Raw genomic sequence first — 21321 nt, 5'->3', positions numbered from 1 at the left:
GCGTTGCCAGTGAATGGTGGAACAATATGCTAAGCCAGGTGCAACAGCAAAGACTTAAATCTTTCTTGGGACCAACTGTACCATCAGTGAGCCTTTCCACATTTTCCTTTTTAGGTTTGTTACTCGTGACAAAAAATGACAAGAATGTCCCAGACACCGACGGAACAAAACATTCCCTGAATTTTCAATGTGATTCCTTCCAATCTATTTCCATTCATCAAGGAGTGAGACCTTAAGTCTGTTGCGGTCTTCATCTTTTCATTTCACATATTTTGACAGCAGTTTTTAAACATTTGTAAGGTTAATCCAGAAGTGAACACCACTGGCAACAAGGTCGCACTGTTTTTTTATCTCTCTCACGCATGCTCTCTGCTGAGGCTGTGCTCCCAGCCTGATTGACCAGGCCTTGGTTCACTTAAATCCACCACACAGAGCATGGACTTCATCAGGCATGTTGCTAATTAGCGAGCCCATTTTCCTGCCAGCGTGCTGTAGCCTTACACAGAGGATGCTGAACCTCTCCCACCTGTCATGCTAATGTAAATATTTTCAATTAACGTCCATAATTTGGAGGACAACCTATGGACAATTTCACACGTAACGAAGCGGAGGGCCAAGGAAAGATCTGCTTTATGTTCCTCTGCCTTCCTCTCTCCTTCTTCCTCTCCCCAGAGTCTCTTGATTTTTCTTATTCTAAATCTTTTCCTCTCCAACGCTTTTCCTTTGGTAACTGCTCTTTCCTTTTTCTGTTCAGGGTTCAGACACATTATCCCTCACTATAAGGTCATGTGTTTTCAACAACTCTTCAGTCCATCAGAGGAAGTTGATTAGTTTAAAAATTCAACACGCAACAGCCCCAACTTCAAACCTGTACCATTTTCAGGCCCTGTCAGATATTTTTGAAAATGGGTATTTGTCCCCTTCATTTAAAAAAAAATTCTGTCCACACAACCTTCATTTTACAAAATATCTCTGTTCACACTATAACCCAAAAACAACATCTAAAGCTGGCTGATGTTAGCTGTCTTCAGCAGTCTCCCCTTGTCACAAAGGTAGTAAAGTGTTCGGGGTAATGTTACCTTTTTCAAAACACCGACTGGAGATCTCATAACTGTTGATTCCTGTTCAATATAAGGATGAAGGAGCTCATTCATACGTACAAGTTTCTCATCGATAACAATCCCATTCCGGAAAGAGTCAGAAACATCTGCTGGTTTGACCAGGTCTGATCTAAAATCGGTAATTCGAGGTCTGTGAGGTGATACAACAATACTAAGTTAAAGTGTAAAGTAGTCATCAGACCAAGCAGGTCATTGTTGTTGTTTCTAGTGTATGCCCATTACATCAAGCAACAATGGACATGCGCAAATCAAGGATTTGATGTTATTGTTTCCCAAAAGCTTCGTGTGACATGTCTGCACAGTAACCAAAATTTTAGAAAAATCTCCACCTTTGACAGCGTTTTAAAAAAATCTGTTTCAGTGACAAAAATCTCAGTTTGTGTGTGGGTGAGATGCCAAAATCTAGAAGAGACCGTTTTTCAAAAATATCTGTATACGTGTTGACAGGGCCTCAGCCTTCATCCCAACAACTGACCATTCACAGCATATGTATTTTATAATTATACCAACGGCAGCCATACCACTGAAATTTTAGAAATTATTTAAACAGTGGAGGGACCTGATTTCAGACAGACGCAGACAAAAAGCAGGCGTCTCATTTTTTAGCAGGCAGCTGTCGATTTTATCAGCTGAGGTTAGCTGGTTTTGTCGCCAACAAATTTTAGCAGTTATAGTTAGCTAGCTACTCAATCTAACGTTAACTCCATGAATTCTTGACAATGGTGTATCAGACTGACTTGTAGTGTTTTCAGCTAACTCATTCAAACAAAGAACCTGTTAAATATGAACTTGACTGCCACTTACACGATTTCCTCTCAGGAGACTGAGGCTAAAGTAGAGGCTAAAGCTAAAGCTAACTGGTTTCTGCTGCTTGGCTCAGGAAGTCTACTGTAAGTAGAACGCTTGTTAGCTGGACATGCTAACAACTAGAACTTATGTTAGAGCAGATAAACACAGTGTGTAATCCGTTCCCTACACTCCTGCTGTTTTGTTTTGTGTTTAAAAGCTCCTTTCACACTACAAGCAACACAGCAACAAGCTACATGTCATTTTAAATGGAAGCCGGTGACATGATGCTAGAAACTGACGCTCGACACCTGTCGCTGCTGACAAGCGTGACGCGCTACAAACCAAAGTTGAGCTTGCAACAACTTTTTTTCAGCGCTCCAATGATGCAATGACGCATCAACCCATCATATGGTTTGTTTTTAGCTGTAGTACTGTGTTCTTTAGCTTTTGTTAGCTTACGCTATGCTAGCTTTCTGTGTATTGCGGTGCACATGGAGATGCAGCGGGATGGTGGTGTTAAAATGGGCTCTGACATTGATGGAAAGCACAGGTATTTTATGACCAAACACAAACTTTAGATGGCGTTCAGCATGGTGCTTTGGAGCCATGAGGAAAGTAGCAGACAGACACAAGCATGTGACAGTGAAGCTACAATAACGAGCACTTGAGCAGCACATCCACAGCGACTCGGTGATAATGTAGCTGGTCACAAAGTAATTAAGTAATGAGTGGGAGAAGGGGTTAAACAAACGCTCAGTGTAATCGCAGCTTAAGAGAAGAAGTAAAGTCTCCATTTGGAGTTGCAGTCAGGTAACCACTCTCAATGCCTGACATGACCTCAGCAGCACTTTTTCAACGCTGCTCCAGGACAACCCCCACATTATTTTGATATCAAACATCCCATCTCCCAAAGCTTTCCAGGAATGCCTGAAGGCATTTCTTCATTAATGTGGACGCACGGTTCCACAGTACCCACTAATAAATGACCCACTGCCCACCTCTCGCACAGACTGAGATCTGTTTCAAAGACAAATCAAGATGCTTATCTGGGTTTTTATACATTTGAAATCAGACGGCCAATAAAAATATATTTTTACATACTGCATGCATAGTTTGACAAAACCACTGATGGTTTTGAAAGAAATCTGATTATTTAACCTGACAAAATGGTGTGTTGATTTCCACATTTCCTTGTAACTCGACACACTCAACTTACAGTAAGATGTTGATGAACTGAAAGTTTTTAGTTTGGGGTTTAGCCCTAACCTATTTCATATACACCGATGCCTAAGTGAATATTTATGTGGTATCCAAATATATAAAATTAGAACCTTATTTCAACTCTTGCTGAATTCGTAGTAGCGGTGCATTGTAAATGAGCCGTGGTTACCACACTGCACCACTGTCATCATTTAAATGTGGCTGCAGCAAAGCCAGCAGCGAGTGCTGTAATGTAGCCTGCCCTGGATGTGAGGCGGGCTGGGAGGTTTGAGGCTGGGTCGTGGCTCTGGGGCCCAGAGCCGGGCCTCGTCGGGCCTGGCCTCGGCCTCTCGGCACAGACTGCATGCGATGTGCTCCACGCTTGGCCTGGAAGTTATTAAGCTCGCGATATTAAAAGCAACTTCTCTAATGAGTGCTGTAATGAAATCTGACACTTTTACTGGCACAGCAATCTGCAAGGCCAGGAGTACCGCAAGAGGGCCAGCAAGAGAGACAAATGGAGGGAGAGAAAAACACATAAACACGATGTAAATACGGCAGTTTAGTCCAGAAAATTTGTAAGAGTTATGCCTTTTTTTATTGTGGCGTTCACATTTATAATGTTGCTGTTGTATTGGGGCATTGTTAAAGACAAACAATGCACAAAGAGGTGGCGTGTTTAAGGTCAGACGGTGGAACAGGACCACAGGGCACAGCTTCTGCTTGTAAAAGACCTGGTGGTGGGCTTGTTGGGCCCCTTGGCAGGCGGTGGCACAGCTGGAATAAGCTTTAATCGCCATCTGAGGTATTCTGACGAAGGCCTGCTGCCATGCATCATTGATATCACAAGTGGCGAGCAAGGGAGCGATGTACAAGGTGAAAATGGTTTTACGACCTTACAGAAGTGGGGCCGCTACTCATAACGTGGGTAGCAGAAATGGCTCTGCTGGTCCCCTTCGCTCGAGCCCTAATACCCGCGCTCAGCTTCATGCAAACAAGCTTGTGTGGAGCTTTGCGGCCTGCCGGGAGGACTGTCTGCACCACTGTGATAGGGCTCATAAAAGAGCCTCTTTTACCACGCTCTGCCACCTTCGGCACCTACAACAACATTGGTCCACGGCCTTGTTCAAACAGCACCGCCGCATTCCTCTCGCACTCCCGAAACAAATTCAAAATGAACTCCATTTCCTCATCTTAATAAATCACCCAAGCCCTCAACCCCCAGGTACTCTGACTTTTTTCTTGACTGAAAAACTCCCTCTCCCCAGCTAAGATTGATTGCTGTCTTCACTTGGCCATGTGCTTGTTTATGAGAGACGGTAACCACAGAATGCCTCGCGCCGTCGGACCAAAGAGGGCTGGGGTATTTTTCTCTATTTTTTTCCCCCTCTTTTTGAATTCACAGTGCAAGCGCGCTGAGGAAACAGCTTTTATCACTTACAGCAGTCCCACAATAGGACCCAAAACCATGTGTTACTGGGTGCAGAAGTAAAGGGAAAGCATGGGGTGTGAATTTGTCTGTGTGTGAAGGCTGCCAGTGTTCAGAGATTACGCTTAAAAGAGCCTCGTTGTCCACACCTATTTATCAGGTTGTGGATCACTCTAAAACCTTCCTGCTTCACACCAGATGAAATGTAGAGGACCAGCGCAGATAGCACGAGAGGAAACAGGAGCGCTCTTTCTCCCAGAAATACAGAGCTTGTTTTTTTCTCCTGCTCTCTCCCTCGTCTCCCTCTCCCTCTCTTTCCACCTAATCCGCATCGCTGAGTGAACTCATTGTCCGTTTGTTTTAGAGGAGCAGCCTGCTAAACACATTTGCCTGGAGAAATGAATTTCCAATAGGGTTTGATGCGATTGTAGTGCCTGCCCAGAACGTCAGGCATGCGAGGAATCTCGAGCCCAGATCAAGCACCGTCTCTAACTGTCCACACACTGCAGAGCTGTGGTAAAACACTGAAACGCCCAGCCATGCACTTGTTACTGCAAAGCTGATTTCTTGTCCAGTGTGCTGAAGACATTGATGCCAGTCGGATCAAATTAGGATGATGTAGCACCCGTGTAACAACCACCAAAATATTGCTGAATAGCTTTAAGAGACAGAGTAGATAAAGAGACAGAGGAGGAACTGTAAAAGAAGACAGAACATTTGGAGGTAGATTCAGCGACTTCCACCAAACCAAAACCAGTGTAAACAAGGTTCTTAGATGGGTAATGTTGTTATCTCTGCATCTACTAACGGCATGAAATTAAGACCTTCATACTTCACGACATTTCTGCAAAACAGTTTCCAAAGCTGCCATATTTTTTGTGTTCCTTAATATCAAAATTAAATTACTCCCCTCAGCTTGATTGGGCTTTACCATCTCCACATGTTGGACAGTTAGCTACAGTATTAAATGCTGGAGAGATGCTCAGCTTTTCGAGCCACAGATGAATCAATAGTCAATACTCCGATAATCTCTCCTGCCTTCTCCTCTCTAATTCACTGCCTCAGTTTCCACCCCGGGGATGTGATGGAAAAACCGTGTGACTTGTGACAGTACGGGAAAAGGCTGCCTGACCTCTGCTGTGTACCTACAGTATACTGGAGGTTTAATGTTCTGAGAGAAGAGCTGATTAAAAACGACCTGTAACTGTAGCTTCCTCACATTAAATCAATTATCTTTGCTCTAAAGTTTGTCACTGAGTAGATTTTTTTTTAATAAAATAGGAAATTGAATTCACACTGTAGTTAATTGATTTAATATTATATAACAAAAACACTGAAAAACACTTTCTTAGAGGAAAACAGTGACACTGGTCAGAGGACAGAGAAGTTCAAGATGAGATGGGATAAAACTTTATTGATCCCAGAGGAAAAATTCAGATTCAGATTGTCATTTTAATAATGAAACATAAAAACGAAATACTGTCTCACATCTAAAACTGGCAAAATTAAAAGTTCACAGTGCAGTGAAATTATTCAATTAATAAATAGATGAATAATTTAATCTAAAATAGAAGCTAATTCATGTTACCGCGAGACAGATAAAGAAAGAAAGAAAACAGATAAAGAACTATTTAAACAAAATGGGTAAAAATAAAATAAAATAAATAATAGAAATTTGGGAGATTACCTTGAAAAATTGTATAATAAATAAAGACGATATACATAATAATATATGAAAGTTTATTGTGATAAAAGTAATATAATGCACGATAAAATAACCCAGAGTTAGATGTTTAACTAATTATTATTACTAATTATGGGGCAAAAAAAATGATACAGCACAGTATCGCGATATTTTTGTGTGGTAATATCATATCGTCACACGGTGCTAAGTATCGATCTTTTTAATTATATAAATTATTAACATTACAAATATAACTTTAACTTTAAGTAGCCTATTTTTCATAATAAATCATAATATGTTTTACCTCAATACTCAGCATATCGCAACATTTTTTAAATTGCAATTATATTGTATTGTGACTTAGATGTCCTGATAATATTGTATCATGGATCCTCTGGTGAATCCCACCCCTCGTAATAATTCATTCATTCATTCATTCATTCATTTTCTGTAACTGCTTACCCTGTTGAGGGTCGGGGGGGGGGGGGGGGGGGGGGGGGGGGGCTGGAGCCTGTCCCAGCTGACACTGGGTGAGAGACGGGGTACACCCTAGTGTGTTGCACGCTAGCAATTAGCTCGCCTTGCTCCGTTAAAATATTGTTAACTTTAACATGGCCCGAGCTAGCTTAAGGTAAATATCTGCTCCTTCTAAAGATGATTTATGATTTATGACGACTTATTAAGAGACACTGACATTCAGCAAACATTTAACATAATTCAGTGTTAACTGTAGCTCCATGTAATGTGAATAAATGTGATGTTTCCCAGCTAATCGTCCGCTCGTCTGCGTTAACGATGTCATTTACACGTTATTTAACTTCTGATTTTTTAAACTGTTCTGAGCTGAATTTAGCAGCAGATTCAGTAATAGAAATATAAAGTAGGAGTAAAAGAAATAACTTTTGGCATTCATTTTTTATTTGATATAAAGGAAGTACGGTAAATCAGTAACACATTCTCAGCCCTGATGACTAAATACATATTTCAAGGTGTCATTCTCTTCTACAAATTCTGATTTAATACTTTTTTGCTATGTCTCGGTAAACTCTTGTGGTTTTATTTCTCATATCAATGGTACCTTTGGCAACAGGAACAATCACTTTTTGTCCTGGTTACAACACACAGTTGCTGGAGACAGAAATTTAGCTTAGACTGGTTGTTAGTCGTTACAGACAGAGACGGTGCAACAGGGACCAGAGCTCTGCAAAGACATTTTAGAAAATGCTAAGTTAACATTAGTTTAATATTTGTTAAAAAATGAATCAGTATTGGGGGCGGCACGGTGGTGTGGTGGTTAGCACTCTCGCCTCACAGCAAGAGGGTTGCCGGTTCGATCCCGGGCATGGGAGCCCTTCTGTGCGGAGTTTGCATGTTCTCCCCGTGTCAGCGTGGGTTCTCTCCGGGCACTCCGGCTTCCTCCCACAGTCCAAAGACATGCAGATTGGGGACTAGGTTAATTGATAACTCTAAATTGTCCGTGTGAATGTGAGCGTGAATGGTTGTCTGTCTCTATATGTCAGCCCTGTGATAGTCTGGCGACCTGTCCAGGGTGTACCCTGCCTCTCGCCCGATGTCAGCTGGGATAGGCTCCAGCCCCCCCGCGACCCTCAAGAGGATGAAGCGGTTAGAAGATGAATGAATGAATGAATCAGTATTTGCGAAACTGAAGGCAAAGTACTTTAGAAAAGAACCAGCGTTGGTGGGTAGCCACCAAGAGTAGCCACTGGGACTGGCAGTGGTGATGGATTCTTTGACCTCTGTCATATATATTCATGGTGTGTTTGTGTTTGTGCAGGACCCACAGGAGTCGGCTTGAACGAGCTCAAGAGGAAACTGTTGATCTCAGACCCCCAGCACTTCAGCGTGACCATCCCACGTAAGTTCCCTCCACCCATCCCACTGAGGTTACATCACATCTGTGTGTGCGTGTGTGTTTCTGTGGCCAAATCCTGCATTAATTTAGCATCTCCCAGTAGGTGCCATTTGTCCTCCATTCTTTCCTCTCTGTGCGTTTCTTCTTTCTTATTTGTGCGTATCTGTTTGTCTTACGTGTGAATGTGTGTTTTATACATTGCGTCCACCGTAAGCCTTTTAGCAGACGATGGTTTTTTAGACCTGCAATTCATCGGCAAATAACTTTTACAGGGAAAGAAAACACCATTTGGCTTCCTCCGCACACTGCATTCACACCAGTGTATAAGAAAGCCAGGTGCACGGTGGGACATCAGAAAACAGCACATACAATAATTCTGTTCAACCTGCAATAAAAAGACTTTAAATTACAACATGTGACAGGCTCACAAAATATTCAAATGTTTTATAGGTTATATTTTAAATAAAAGTTCTGGTTTGAAATATTACAAAGCCAGTTATAGAATCGGTAGCACCCACACCCAGTATTGCTGTTTTATAGTTTTATTCTCTTATTCTGTATTTCTGTTTTTATATTTGATCTTAAATAGGACAGAATATACTGTATGATGAGCAAGTGAACACATTTTTATCATTCAAATTTGTTTTTTGTCCTGTTTTTACTGCAGAAAAAGTAAAGTTAGTCACGTCAGTTTTGGCATTTTTGCTTTTATTTCGACAGTGAGACAGACAGGAAACCTGAAATTGAACTGGGGACGTTGCATGCCTCTTCACCGCCAGGACACCCAGGCAAAAATATTATCTTGAAGCTTTGTTTCTATGTTCTATAAACATTTCTAGCAGCAACTGAGCTGTCAGTTTAACTGATATGACCTTTGGAGAAACTTACTACAAACATCAAGATGCTCAGAAACATAAAACAAGGACAAAAGATTGGTGGTGTTGTTAAGCTGCTGTTCTTTGGAGGAAGGACCTCTAACATTTAATATCCGACGCTACAGCTGTGTTGCCTCTGCTCGTCTCAGTCTGTTTGTTCACAAAGAACCTCTTGTACACCTGTCCACTGAAACGAACACATTGGAAAGGCATTCTCGGACAAATGTAAGCACATAAGTTGCCAGATCGGCTACACAGACAGCACCCGGTGCACCCTGTGAGTTTTTAAGCAACAAATCAAAATAATCACTATGGGTGAAGGATGTTTAGTTTACTTGTTCCAGTTTAGTTTTCACAGTGTGTGAGCGTGTGTGCTGCTTGAGCGATGAAGGCCCAGTCTGAGACACACACACACACACACTCAAAGGGAGCTGTCTGGCAGTGAGAAACACCCAGGGCTCGGCTGGTCCTCTCAAGGCCCAGGCGGTTGTTTCTCCTCCTGTGTAATTGTCAGCTTTTCACAGTCTGCCTGACAAGCTCCGAATGATGGAGGAAACTGCGTTTTTCTACCTCCTGAAGACATGCCATTCCACTGCTTCATGAATTGGCACCGAGCTACACGCTCTCCTTTCTTTCTCAGCTTATTTCTCACTTTCTTTCTGTCTCTTTCTGTCTCTTTCCTCAGCTGCCTCCTCCTTTTTTTTCTCCTTTTAAGGACCCAACGACAGCTTGCCATAATTCTGAACACCATCCAGACGACTGGCTCTCCAAGCTTTGGGAGCTTTCTTAGTTCTGTGCAGCTCTGAGATGTCCCGAAGCCAGCACGTTGGGACAAATAAATCTTTTTGATTTATACATTTAAACAAGGCGATGGCATTAGTAATTGCATAGTTACCATCTGGGGCTTGGAGGGAAACTGCAACATGACTTTGAGGAAATATGAGGGCCGCTGATATTAATTGCCATGTTTGTTACATGCCGTGTGGCATAATGGATGTGTCCCAGTCGAAGTCTGACACTTGAAATGTCGCTGGTATTAAAATCCCATCGGTGGGGCCTTTTCTGTTTTTTTCCACGAGGCATGTTAATCGTTCTCAAATGTGACCTGTGATGCTGTGTTTAATAGAGCCCAGACAGCCTGATTCTGACCCATATAGAAGACGTATGGCACCAGTCCTGGCTCTTATTGAGAGGAAAGAGACTCGGAAAGTATCTCGTCTCCCTCTTTTTTAGTGTTTGATTGCTGCCAATGGACACATGGATGTGTTTAACACTTGCTGTTGTTTCGGATTAAGCCTGAAAGCGTTACCCTTTTTGTTAATTTGAAAACCGGAGCTTTGGAGACCACCGGCTTGTGGCATGGTTACGATTTTTTTCTCTCTCTCTCTTTCTCTGCTTGTCGCTGTAAAATGTAAACCAGCCGTCTAAGAAACACAAGGAGCATTGCAATAAGCCATTAGAGTAGGGGGTTAAACATTTTGATTCCAGTCCAAGTTTACTTATATTTTCCATGATTTTGGATTGAACGGATGCACATTCTTTTGTTGCACTGTAATTATTTTCTGTGCCACAAAACAGATGCCAAAATAACGCATGGTGGATGGTGTTGGGCGAACTACCGAGGGGGCTGTTTGGCTGTGTCTTACACATTTCTGAATGGGAGGTATAAGTATATGTTATCTTATGACAAGGCTGTTTTGGCCTCCTCCTCGTGTTTTTCCTACTGTTGTCTGGGGCTGACGACAGAAAGCCATTGATCTTCCTCAGTGTCCTCTCCACCACAGTTAGATTTATGGCTGTCTTTCCTTCTCAAGCAAGTGACACATTGTATAAATCACACCATTGGTTTTCCATGAACCCTGCAGATCAGTCTGGACTGTATAAAGGAAAGGCGCTGGTCCACTACCAGGGCACAGCCTCAACACATGCTGACAAAAAGAACAACTCAGAGGAGAGTAAAGCGGAGCTTGGCAGTTTGGGTCGCGGGTGATAAAAGTTTAATAGTTTGTTTTGGAGCTGGTCGGGGTGTCTGACGGGCGCACACTCTCCCCTCTGACCTTTGAAGCACTCCTGAAAGGAGTCGGAGTGTGAGTCGACCCCTTGACCCTTACAAATCCTCCGACGCTGCCTGCTCACGTTCCCTCCACGTGCCGCCCCCACCGCCCATTTTACAGCAAGGCTTTATGGTTTATGGCCAAGTAAATGTAGAGACTTGATGTTAATGAGAGCTCCCAAACTCAATTACCTTGCAGCAGCTAACACTGGCGGCTAACGCTACGGCTTCTGTTTCTACAGGCACTGCAGCCACATTACAAGAGACAAATTTAATAAGACACAGTAAACCTCTGCTGAATGTCAGTTAAGTGTCTGAGTTTAGTGCTGCAGCACTACAGGTTGTGTATTTTATAGTGCTGTTACACAATAATATATACAAGGGTTGGCATGGCCCAGCGTGCTGTGTTGCAGACTTCCAGCGATGTTAATAAGGGGCTCAGTTCAGATGCTTTCAGCCCCAACAGTGAGTCAGACAGTCTGGGTTTGAGGTAATCACTCCTTCTCCTCTCCTCTCTTGCAGACACCAGTCGGGCCAAGAAGAGCCAGGAGACCGACGGCGTGGAGTACCACTTCATCTCCAAACATCTCTTTGAGACGGATATCCACAATAACAAGTAGGCACTGTGCATAATATAAGACCAAACCAACACACTGTTCAACCTTTAAATTCTAACTTTAGTGGACATGTACTACAGAAGTCTCACAGCTCTTCTTCTACATGCAGAGGTTCTCCCCCCACATTGCAAATACAAATATATCCATATACCAAATACCTTTTATCTCGTTTCTTAAGAAAGCAAGATGATTCATGGGTCATGAATTTGGTTCCCGTGTCTCTAAATACCAATGATTATAATAATTGTACGCATGAAGAAAGTTGTAGTTTTGAGGGCCAAATAGTTAGAAATATATGGTGTTATAAGAATAAAGTTATAGTATGAAGAGCCAAGCGTTTAAAACACCTTTAAAAACAAAATGTCTTCATCTGTTCCTGACGTCTTGAACGTGTGTTGATCCCTGCGCTCTTTGGCTCGGCTGTCCTCCACCAAATCCTCACTGTGCTCCAGCTGCTGATTAAAAACATTCTTGGATATACAACTCATACATCGCGTAATTAGTTTCCTTTCAGTTAAGTATCTTAAACTATGATAATATGGATCTTGCTGGTAAAATGTATAACGTCAAGTCACCCACATTCCATCCATTTTCATGTGACACGAAAACTGTTGTAATATTTCGTAATTTTTCAGCTTCAGTCTCGAAATATCAGAGCTTTATTTCTTGTTGAATTATGACTTTATGCCCATAACATGACATTTTCTCAAAATGTTTTACTTTTACTAAAGGAATATAATTTACTCAGTTAAATTATGATTTTAAATAGCCGATATTTGCATATGGAAAGCTGGAACTAGCAAATGTTGGGCATGTTTTCTTTATAAGGGACCTAAACTAGTAATCTAGAAGCTTCAAAGTAATTATATGTGTCCAAATCACATGTATACAGTGTTTAATGTCGTTTTTTGCTGTTTCAGAGTTTAACGAAAAAACCTGTTTATAGTATATGTGAAATTTAAAACCGGTCTTGCTGATGAAAACAGCAGAACTCCTCTCCATCTGTGCTCTGGACCACTAGAGGCAGTGCGGCTGGTCCAGCACTTGCTGCCACTGTTCAAACACAGCCTCCCTGCTGTCGTCTGTGTGTCTCTGTAACCGAGTGTGAGCTGGTGTTGACAGGGCCGGGCCCTGTGTTGGTAACAGATCTCCAGACAGTGGCCCCAAGGTCTCCTGTCTCTGCTTCCTCCTCTCCTTAGGCGCTCTCTCTGAATGCAGCCACACCATGGCCCGCCTTGACATTTGTGGCCTACAAATTGAAATGCAAGTTGTAATAGTCATAAGAATGATTGATGCCTTTCTGCTGGTCTCACACGAGCTGGAAGAGGGGAAAAAGATATACTGTAGGGCGCACATGCAAAACATTTACGCACGCAAACACACACGTACACAGACTGCATATGACATACTGTAGAGGGAAGCCTGTGGTGGTGAGGGCATATAGAGTGTCAGAGCATGCAGGGAGAAGAAGAGAAAGGGGGGCTGTATATTTAGGCCATGTTGCGGTGTAGGTCGAGGCATGCAATGTTTTTCAGGGAGTCGGAGGGGTGAGTGACAGAGCTGTGATGTGGGGTGGATGCGTGGGACACTCCACGCTGAAATTACAAGGCAGCGAAGTAGACGAGGAGTGAGATGAACTTGTTTGCGTTATGCCTCATCACATGCAGCAGAAACAATGCAGAAATAAAAGGGTCCACAACAGCGTGTGTTTAGCTTGAACAACTTTCCCAAGGGAAGCCCTGTTCTGTGTCAAAATGGCAACAATACATACTCTCAGTAAAGCCAAACCTCCACTGGCATGCCTCACTGTAATCTATATACCGTCTACCTCTGACGACAAACAGCGCAGAACACTGTAAGGTGTGAGTTTTTAAACACAGGCTACTGTAAGCTCTTAAATGAATTTCCCATAACCGAATATAAGGTTTGTTAGAGACTTAAGCCTCCTTTCTGAAAAAAAAAGAGCTGAGTAAAACTTTCTTACACGAGCAATTACCATAAAACCTTCATTTTACATGGCATCAGTCGCACCGAGGCAGCCACTCTGTCCGACACTCGTCATGAGCAGACTGCGAGCATACCACACAGTCCTATTAGCTTCAAATTCTTTCCACGTTGTTACTCTCCTCGCTGCCTTTTTTCCTCCTTGTTTTCAGCTAAAAATACACTGGTGGTTTTTTTCTCATGACAGCCGATTGGTGTGAAAGGGGGAAGATTATCTGGTGGAGAAGTGTTTGTTTGCTTGCTGGGCTAAAATCCCTCAAGATTAAAGGAGGGAAGGTTTTGGCATTCAGAGGCTTTGTGGGTCTTTCTGGAACAAACAGGTGTTACTGATTGAGAGGGTTGCATCGGAGATTATATAAAAACACGCTCGGCCAGAATGTCTGGTTTTTGAGTTCTGCAAGAGAACGCTATCTTCAGATCTGTCAGCGGTCGAAAGAGTAATCCTGCTGTCTCTGTGGATTTGTAGGGTTTTTATATATCATTATTTCTAAGATGAATCTCAGGAGTGTGCTGACACAGTCGACCAGATTAGGACGAGATTCTAATGTTGCTCCTGAGGGACATTAATGTTGCATTAGATACTAATCCCTGCACACAAAAATGGTGTTTTCTTACTCAACAATCTCATCTCTTCTCTTTCTCAATCTCTTTCCATCTCACCTCTCAGGTTCATCGAGCATGGCGAGTACAAAGGGAATTATTACGGGACAAGCCTAGACTCAATACGCTCCGTCCTCTCCAAGAACAAAGTGTGCCTATTGGATGTCCAGCCTCATGTGAGTGACCCAAACCCTTCCTATCTTTGTCGCTATCCCTCATCCCTGTATAGCCCTTAGGCACCTCTGCCCCTACCTACCTTCAGAAGCAGATCTCTCTCGCCCCTTTGCTTTCCTGAGGCTATGGCAGCTCACTGGGTTAGCAAAACTGGGTTTTAAAGGGGGCGTTTTGAATAAGCAATTACCGCTAATTTGCTCTATTTGAAGATTTCCTCTTTGGCTTATATGTCCTGGGTGGTGACACCCACACCAATGGCCGATGAGCACCAACAAACCCTTGAGGATGATTCCCGTTAGTCCAGGGCTGGGCCCATATCGTCCAGTCTGTCCCCACCAGCTCCTTTCTGTTTGTTTTTGCTTGGTGGATAATGACAGGCACAAATACACCATTATATAGATTAGCCTGGCAGGTTCTCAAACCACCCCGGCCTGAGCAGCAGTGAGAGTCAGCCCCAGGGCCTTCAGCTAAAGTGTGTGAGAAAGAGTCTGCGAAAGCTCATGTGAGTTTATGTACATTTGTGTGTGCTTTTTTGCTTTTGGCATACATTTGTGGTGTTGTGTAAGCCAACAGTCATCCCCCCTACCTCCACCATGAGCCCATTCTCTAACGTGACTCATGGATCAGATCAGTGGCAGTGTCAAAGCATGTTATTGCTCCCATGCTGACTTGGTGAGCGGCTGATGAGAGCTTAGATGAATGCTTCCCCAGTGGTTCTTCTCGTGCCCCTCCTTTGGCTTTTTATCCATCTTCCTATCAGTTGTGGGTTTTGGACCCACTGCCTATTAGCACAGTGGGAAGCCATGGTCTCCGTTCCAGAGCCAGAGGAGAGCCTGAAGCCTGACGCCACCACTAACCAGCTCTGACCTCTCTTCTACCTCTTGGGAACCAGCTTGGTGGTGCTGTGTCATGCAATTGTCACCAGAATAGAGGAGACAAGAAGGCACAGCAGATTGAGACGGAAATATATCCTCAGCTATCTTCTAAAAGAACCACATGCTCTTCACAACCAGAGGCCTGCTATTAGTTTGTTTCACCCACCCATATATTGAACCAGTGGTTGCCAACCATTTTTGGCTTTTAATCCTTGAACTGCAGCAACTCCTGCTTTGCGATTAAAGTGACAGTTCATCTTCAGAATAAAAAATGCATATTATTCCTCTTACCTGTAGTGCTATTTATCACTACAGACTATTTTGGTGTGTGCTGCCGAGTGTTGGAGATGTCTGCCTTCTCTTCAGTTTAATGCAACTAGACCGCACTCAGCTTGTGGTGCTCAAAGCGCCAAAAAAATACTTTTGGAAAACTCAACAGCAATGTCTCTTTCCAGAAACCATGACCCGGTTACTCAAGATAATCTACAGACCTTGTTGTGAGCAGTTTCATGTAGGAACTATTTGATTTCAACCAAACTACACTTGCCAACCATATCACTGCACAGAAGGAAGTTTGTATGTACTGCTAGCTCACCTAGCACCACTTAACGTAAACCTCTTCTCAATGAGTAGATGTACACTTCCTTCTGGGGGGTGAGATGGTTGGCAGGTGTAGTTTAGTGGAAAAAAATAGTTCTTACATGAAACTGCTCATGACAAGGTCTGTGGATTATCTTGAATTACCAGGTCATGATTTCTGGAAAGAGACATCGCTGTTGAGTTTTTCAAATGTATTGCTTTTGACACTGTGAGCACCACAAGCTGAGTGCCATCAAGTAACATTATGTTCGAAAGAAGGCAGAAATTTCTACGGCTGATATCACCAACACTAACCCAACTCACACCAAAATAATCAAGACTGATAAATAGCATTTTTGATTTGAGGGTGAAATGTCCCTTCAAGTGGTTCACCTCCTATCTAAAACTTGTCTGTTAGCAAAGATGATTCAGTGTCATCTCTGGCTCCTACCCACTATGGCATCCCACAGGGCTCAATTTTAGGTCCCATCCTATTCTCTCTTTACATGCTCCTTCAGAGTGACATCGTACAAAACCATAACATTCAGTTCCACTTCTATGCAGACGATACGCAACTTTACCTGCCGATAAAACGTGACGAAACCAGCCTACAGACCCTTCATGAGTGCTCAGCAGACATTAATAGTTGGATGTCTGACAACTTACTCTAGCTTCATGACACCAAATCTGAGGTCATCCTCTTCCCTTCCTTTAATCACCTCATTATCCCAAACACGGGCAACCCTTAGGAGAGTAACAACCTCTAGTTTGGAAGCCACTGCATTAAACACACTACAGATCTGTTCCCTCTTTACCCACTTCATGATGATTGGCTTGAGAAATGGTTATATAGTCGTTTTCACACTCGCTCTATGGTAATACCCCGCATTCTTCCTTTGATTTTACATTCATATGTTTTCCGTTCTTTCTCCATTCAGACCATAAAACACCTTCGGACAGCAGAGTTTAAACCCTACATTGTGTTCGTAAAGCCTCCTTCAATCGAGAGACTGAAGGAGACCAGACAGAACGCCAAAATCATATCGGGCAAGGACGACAAGGGAACTGCCAAGTCATTCACGGTAAGAGAACACGAGGTTTATTCCTCACACTAAATCAGGCATCGATCAACATAATATGTTGTTTAGAGTTATTTAAACTGTTGGAAGAACCAGATGAGTCAGGTTTGCCTTGATTTAGACAATCACAGGGAATCAATTGGATATGCTTTTCAGTGAGGAGCTGTGACTCCAGCTAGTGCTCCCAAACTGGATGATATCTGTAAATGCTATACAGATGAGATCAACTTAAATGAAAGTTTAATGACCACTGTGAGGAAATAGGATCACTACAGCAGAAAATAACAGGATACAGCTAATAGGATATACATTAAGGAAGGATAAAGGGGGATATTAAACATACAGCTGGGGAGCAAATTTGCAGTGGATACACATGGTGTCCAAACAAAGTCAGACAGTGAAAGATAGTTATTTATTAAGTTTTATGTTCAAAAATGGTAAACATGCAATGACCATATATGTTGACGTGTATATGCTGGAAGAAGATCAGTCACATGAAGTATGTAGCTGGGGAACACGCTGAACACGCAGTGCGATGATGTGATGTTATACTGTAGAAACACATGGCTTTACACCTCACAGATTAGCGGCAGAAGAAATAACAGAAACACTATCAGGACCTTGTGTGTGTGTGTGTGTGTGTGTGTGTGTGTACAGTGTGTGTGTGTGTGAGTGGTGAGGTCATCCCTTGCACACCTTTATCCCAGCCCGACGGGGACGCAGATGAAATCAATTAGCCGATGTTCGGTGCTGCTGTGAAGTTGGCGGGTGGGGGAGCAAAGCAGGGGGGAGATGATGGTTTTCCCAGCCCCATCGGGCCCAGCGCTGGCTCGCTTGCTCGCGTGCCTCGCTCGCCACAGGCAGCACTAAGGCCAAGATTTCGGTCAGCAACACACCACGGATGGCCTGATGGGACACCATAAGGAGAGAGGGAAGCTGAGAAAGAGACGGGGCTGTCAAAGAGACGGAGACAAACTAGCACTGTAAGAATGAGGGAAGACAGGGAACAGTGGAGAGGGTGGTAGAAAGGGAGTTGGGGTCTGATCTGGTGGGTAAAGTGTGACACCTCTTGCAGCAGGGGTTTCATAAAGGTTTTATGTATTCTTTATTGAAAACACACAAATAACAGAGACAACTGAAATTTTACGTCTACTATATTTTTTTAATTCTTTTAATGTTCCCCACCTCTCGTTCACTTTCCCTTGCAATGTCTTCCAACCTCCACCTTCTGGCAAAAATGTCGGCCAAACCGTGCCACATAAATACTGCTGAAAGTTTACAAACTTTGACATAAGTGACCATTTGCTAATCCCCACTCCTTTGTTGTTACCTTTGTTGTTAGAGCTGCTACTCTGTCAAGCTGTGGAGCTCACATGGAGAGCACACACTGTCGCTAACTGCACTCACTGAAGAAATATTATCTAATGTTTTTTGGACAATGTTGGTGTAACGTCAGAGAAAAGCAGACAGAGGGGGCTACACTATGCATTTGAAGGATGTACGCAGGATGTCGACTAGTTCAGCAGCAAAAACAGGCTAAAAAAGATGAAGGTATACATATCGCATTTAAAAGTGAACCACAAATAGCATCTGGCGATCGAGGCAGAAGATAGAAACACTGTTCCTGTAAAACAGAATAGGTCTTCATTCACTGTTAGAATCAAAAAAAAGCAAGAGCAGCATTCGGATACATTCAGTATACTTTCAGTAGCCTAGCATAATAATGAAAATATGGAAACGACGGCATCAGGATCTGTGGAGCGCAGGTGTATGCGCTATGCTACGCTATGATTGGCCAGTCTGTGTTCGAGCAGAATAGAAACGCAGGTCTCTTGGAATAATCAGTAACTTACATGTAATCTAAGGTTTTATACTCTAAATCTCGACGTGATGAATAAATCAAGAAAAACAAAGTGATCATAATTGTTTAAAGTTTTACCTTTCATTGCTGTCAGGATGATAGGCGTCTTAATGACCAAATGAAATCCGCACTTAAATTTCCCCAAAAAACTTTTGAAATATTGAACATTCCTGCTTCTCTTCTCATTCTATCAAACTGAGCTGCAGTTCACTGCATAACTGACCTTGGTTTACACATAAGGGCAGAAACACAATGAAGTCGGCTCCCATTCATTTTCTGTGTGAATCAGCAAGGAGCATGATGGGATTGTTATTCCACAATCCTCAGCAGAAAAGCAATGGCAGGGCGCTGTGGAGGCTTCATCCCAGCACGTAACTTTTGTTTCTATGACAACAATATTTCGACATTGACGTTAGCTAGGTAGCTAATGCAACTCCACATTAATAAAGGATTGACTACACAGTTAACAATCTTACAACAGTACGGTGATTAAAGCGCAACACTCACAAGCAGCAGTCAGTGTCCACTGGCAAAGGGCAACTGAATGAAAAAACTGAATTTCCCCTTGAGGATTAATAAAGTATGTATTCTTCTTTTTCCTCCAAGAAGAATGAAAAAAGAAGCCAGTGCAGAGAAAAACATGGCAAAATCCAAACACATGCACTCCTGCAAACTGTGATCATGACCAATCACAGCTGAGATTGATCCATTTACATATTTATTGTATCTAAGTATTAATTGCACCCTACTTCCTCTTGAAATTACACCCTATATAAGATGCAGCTCCCAAAATACTGATCTTTATTGTTGTTGTTGGCTGAGAGGGGGAAGGTGTCAGTCTATCCTGGCAGTCTTGCCAAATTTTAGACCCAAACCAAAATGGACGCATGGGAAATCCAACGTGCGTAAATTTAAAAAAAAAAAAAAAAAAAAGGAGACTGAATGACATGATCTCACTGCTACACTGACAAGCTCCTGGTTTAACTCATGAGAGTGAGTCAGTCTGCATGATCGGGCTTCCCCAGTGTCATCCTCCCCCCTCAGTCAAACACACCCAGGTGCTATCACACTGACAGTACAGCACACAGCTACAGGTCACAGGTGAACAGAACATCCCGTAGATATTTCACCTGACTGTCAAACTTTTAAAACCTCGATACAGACACAAAGTCAGCTCCCATTAGTCACACAGTGAAATATCATTTAACCTCTGCCTGCTCCTGGTTTCACAGCAGGGGACCTGAGAACAATGAGCTGTAGTTGTCAGAAACAGGATGATTGCTAACAACCTCTGCTGTAGCTGCTATTAATTACTGTCTCTTTATTAGATTCTGATATTCTCTCTGGTAATACAAATCCGCCTTTATAATCTGTATGACAGGGAGGTGTATTTCAGCCAGGTAACAAACCAGCTTCTGTGTAAATGTTCATGTACACTGACAGGACGTAAGCCGCCTCAGATTCGTTATGAAAGGCTCTGAAAGAGAAGCTGTTGTTGGGCGAGTTGTCTCAGACGTACTCCATCCACCGCCAGCTGTATTTTTCTCGCAGAGAGACAGGTCTGCTTTAATGATAAAGGCTGAGGAACAGTCGTCTCATTGTTCCAGCAGAGCGGTCTGACTTTAGCCTCATTGTTTGAGCTGGAGATGATTCAGGGTCGCTTTTCACAAAAGGAGCTGAAGCGTGATGCAGAAACAACCCAAAACAGGCTGATGCAATGCATGATTCAGGTTGTAATGTGGTTAGTGCAGAAAATGGCACGTTATGTGAGGTTACCACAATCATTTAAAACAGATTTGTAAAGATCTTTTTGCTTTCTGGCACTTTTCAAACCCCCCCATGCCCATTTTTAAAATACTAATATTTTGTTTAACATGGTTTTCCCACACAACAGTTACAAAAAAACTCTGAAAGTAGCCAGAAGCAGATCTACTCTTTCTCCTTCATTGAGGAATTCTGGATTTGGCCGACCACCGTTTCTTGCTGTAGGTTTTGGTTCTGCACTGCTCTCCAGTACTGCTTGTACTAAGTTGACCCCGGGCCCCTAGGAACGCCATTCACTCTTGCTTACAATTTTTTTTCAGTGTCCACTCGCAGTATTGCAGTGAAAATATCCCCTGGGGCCCAAAAAACATTTTCTGCTTAGACAAGAAGAAGAAGAAGAAGAAGACTTTATTGTCATTGTGCATTGCACAATGAAATTATGTGTAGTACCCTTGGCAAGATAACAACACAATAAAAAGGACAGACAGTATATAAATATAAATATAAAAAGACGTCAGTAAGGTATAAAAACAATAAAGTGCGTGAGAGCTATAGCAGCAGTATAAAAACTTCGATAAAAGAGGCAGCAGGCAGTGTAAAAACAGCAGCAAGGTGAGGTAAAGTGCAACGGTGCAGTTCAAAGTGCAAAGGTCAGTTCCTCAGTTTGGGGCTGGTGTGTATGTGAGTGCAGGGGGGTTGATGGAGGCCACAGCCCTGGGGAAAAAGCTGTTCCTCAGTCTATTT

The 21321-nt window shown here is 42.8% G+C and overlaps 1 protein-coding gene across 2 annotated transcripts in view; it reads left to right on the top strand.

Annotated features, from left to right (window-relative positions):
• The window catches only part of mpp7a (MAGUK p55 scaffold protein 7a), a 179506-nt gene that overhangs the window by 147844 nt on the left and 10341 nt on the right, over nt 1-21321 (top strand). For both annotated transcript variants that reach the window (XM_050057012.1, XM_050057013.1), the window contains exons 13-16: nt 8019-8099; nt 11547-11640; nt 14313-14421; nt 16812-16955. In XM_050057012.1, coding sequence (XP_049912969.1) covers nt 8019-8099; nt 11547-11640; nt 14313-14421; nt 16812-16955 — 428 coding nt within the window. The remainder of the gene's footprint in view (nt 1-8018; nt 8100-11546; nt 11641-14312; nt 14422-16811; nt 16956-21321) is intronic.

Source organism: Epinephelus moara, chromosome 11 (assembly GCF_006386435.1).
Source record: "Epinephelus moara isolate mb chromosome 11, YSFRI_EMoa_1.0, whole genome shotgun sequence".
NCBI lineage: Eukaryota > Metazoa > Chordata > Actinopteri > Perciformes > Serranidae > Epinephelus > Epinephelus moara.
This window is presented reverse-complemented; position numbering and strand designations above follow the sequence as displayed.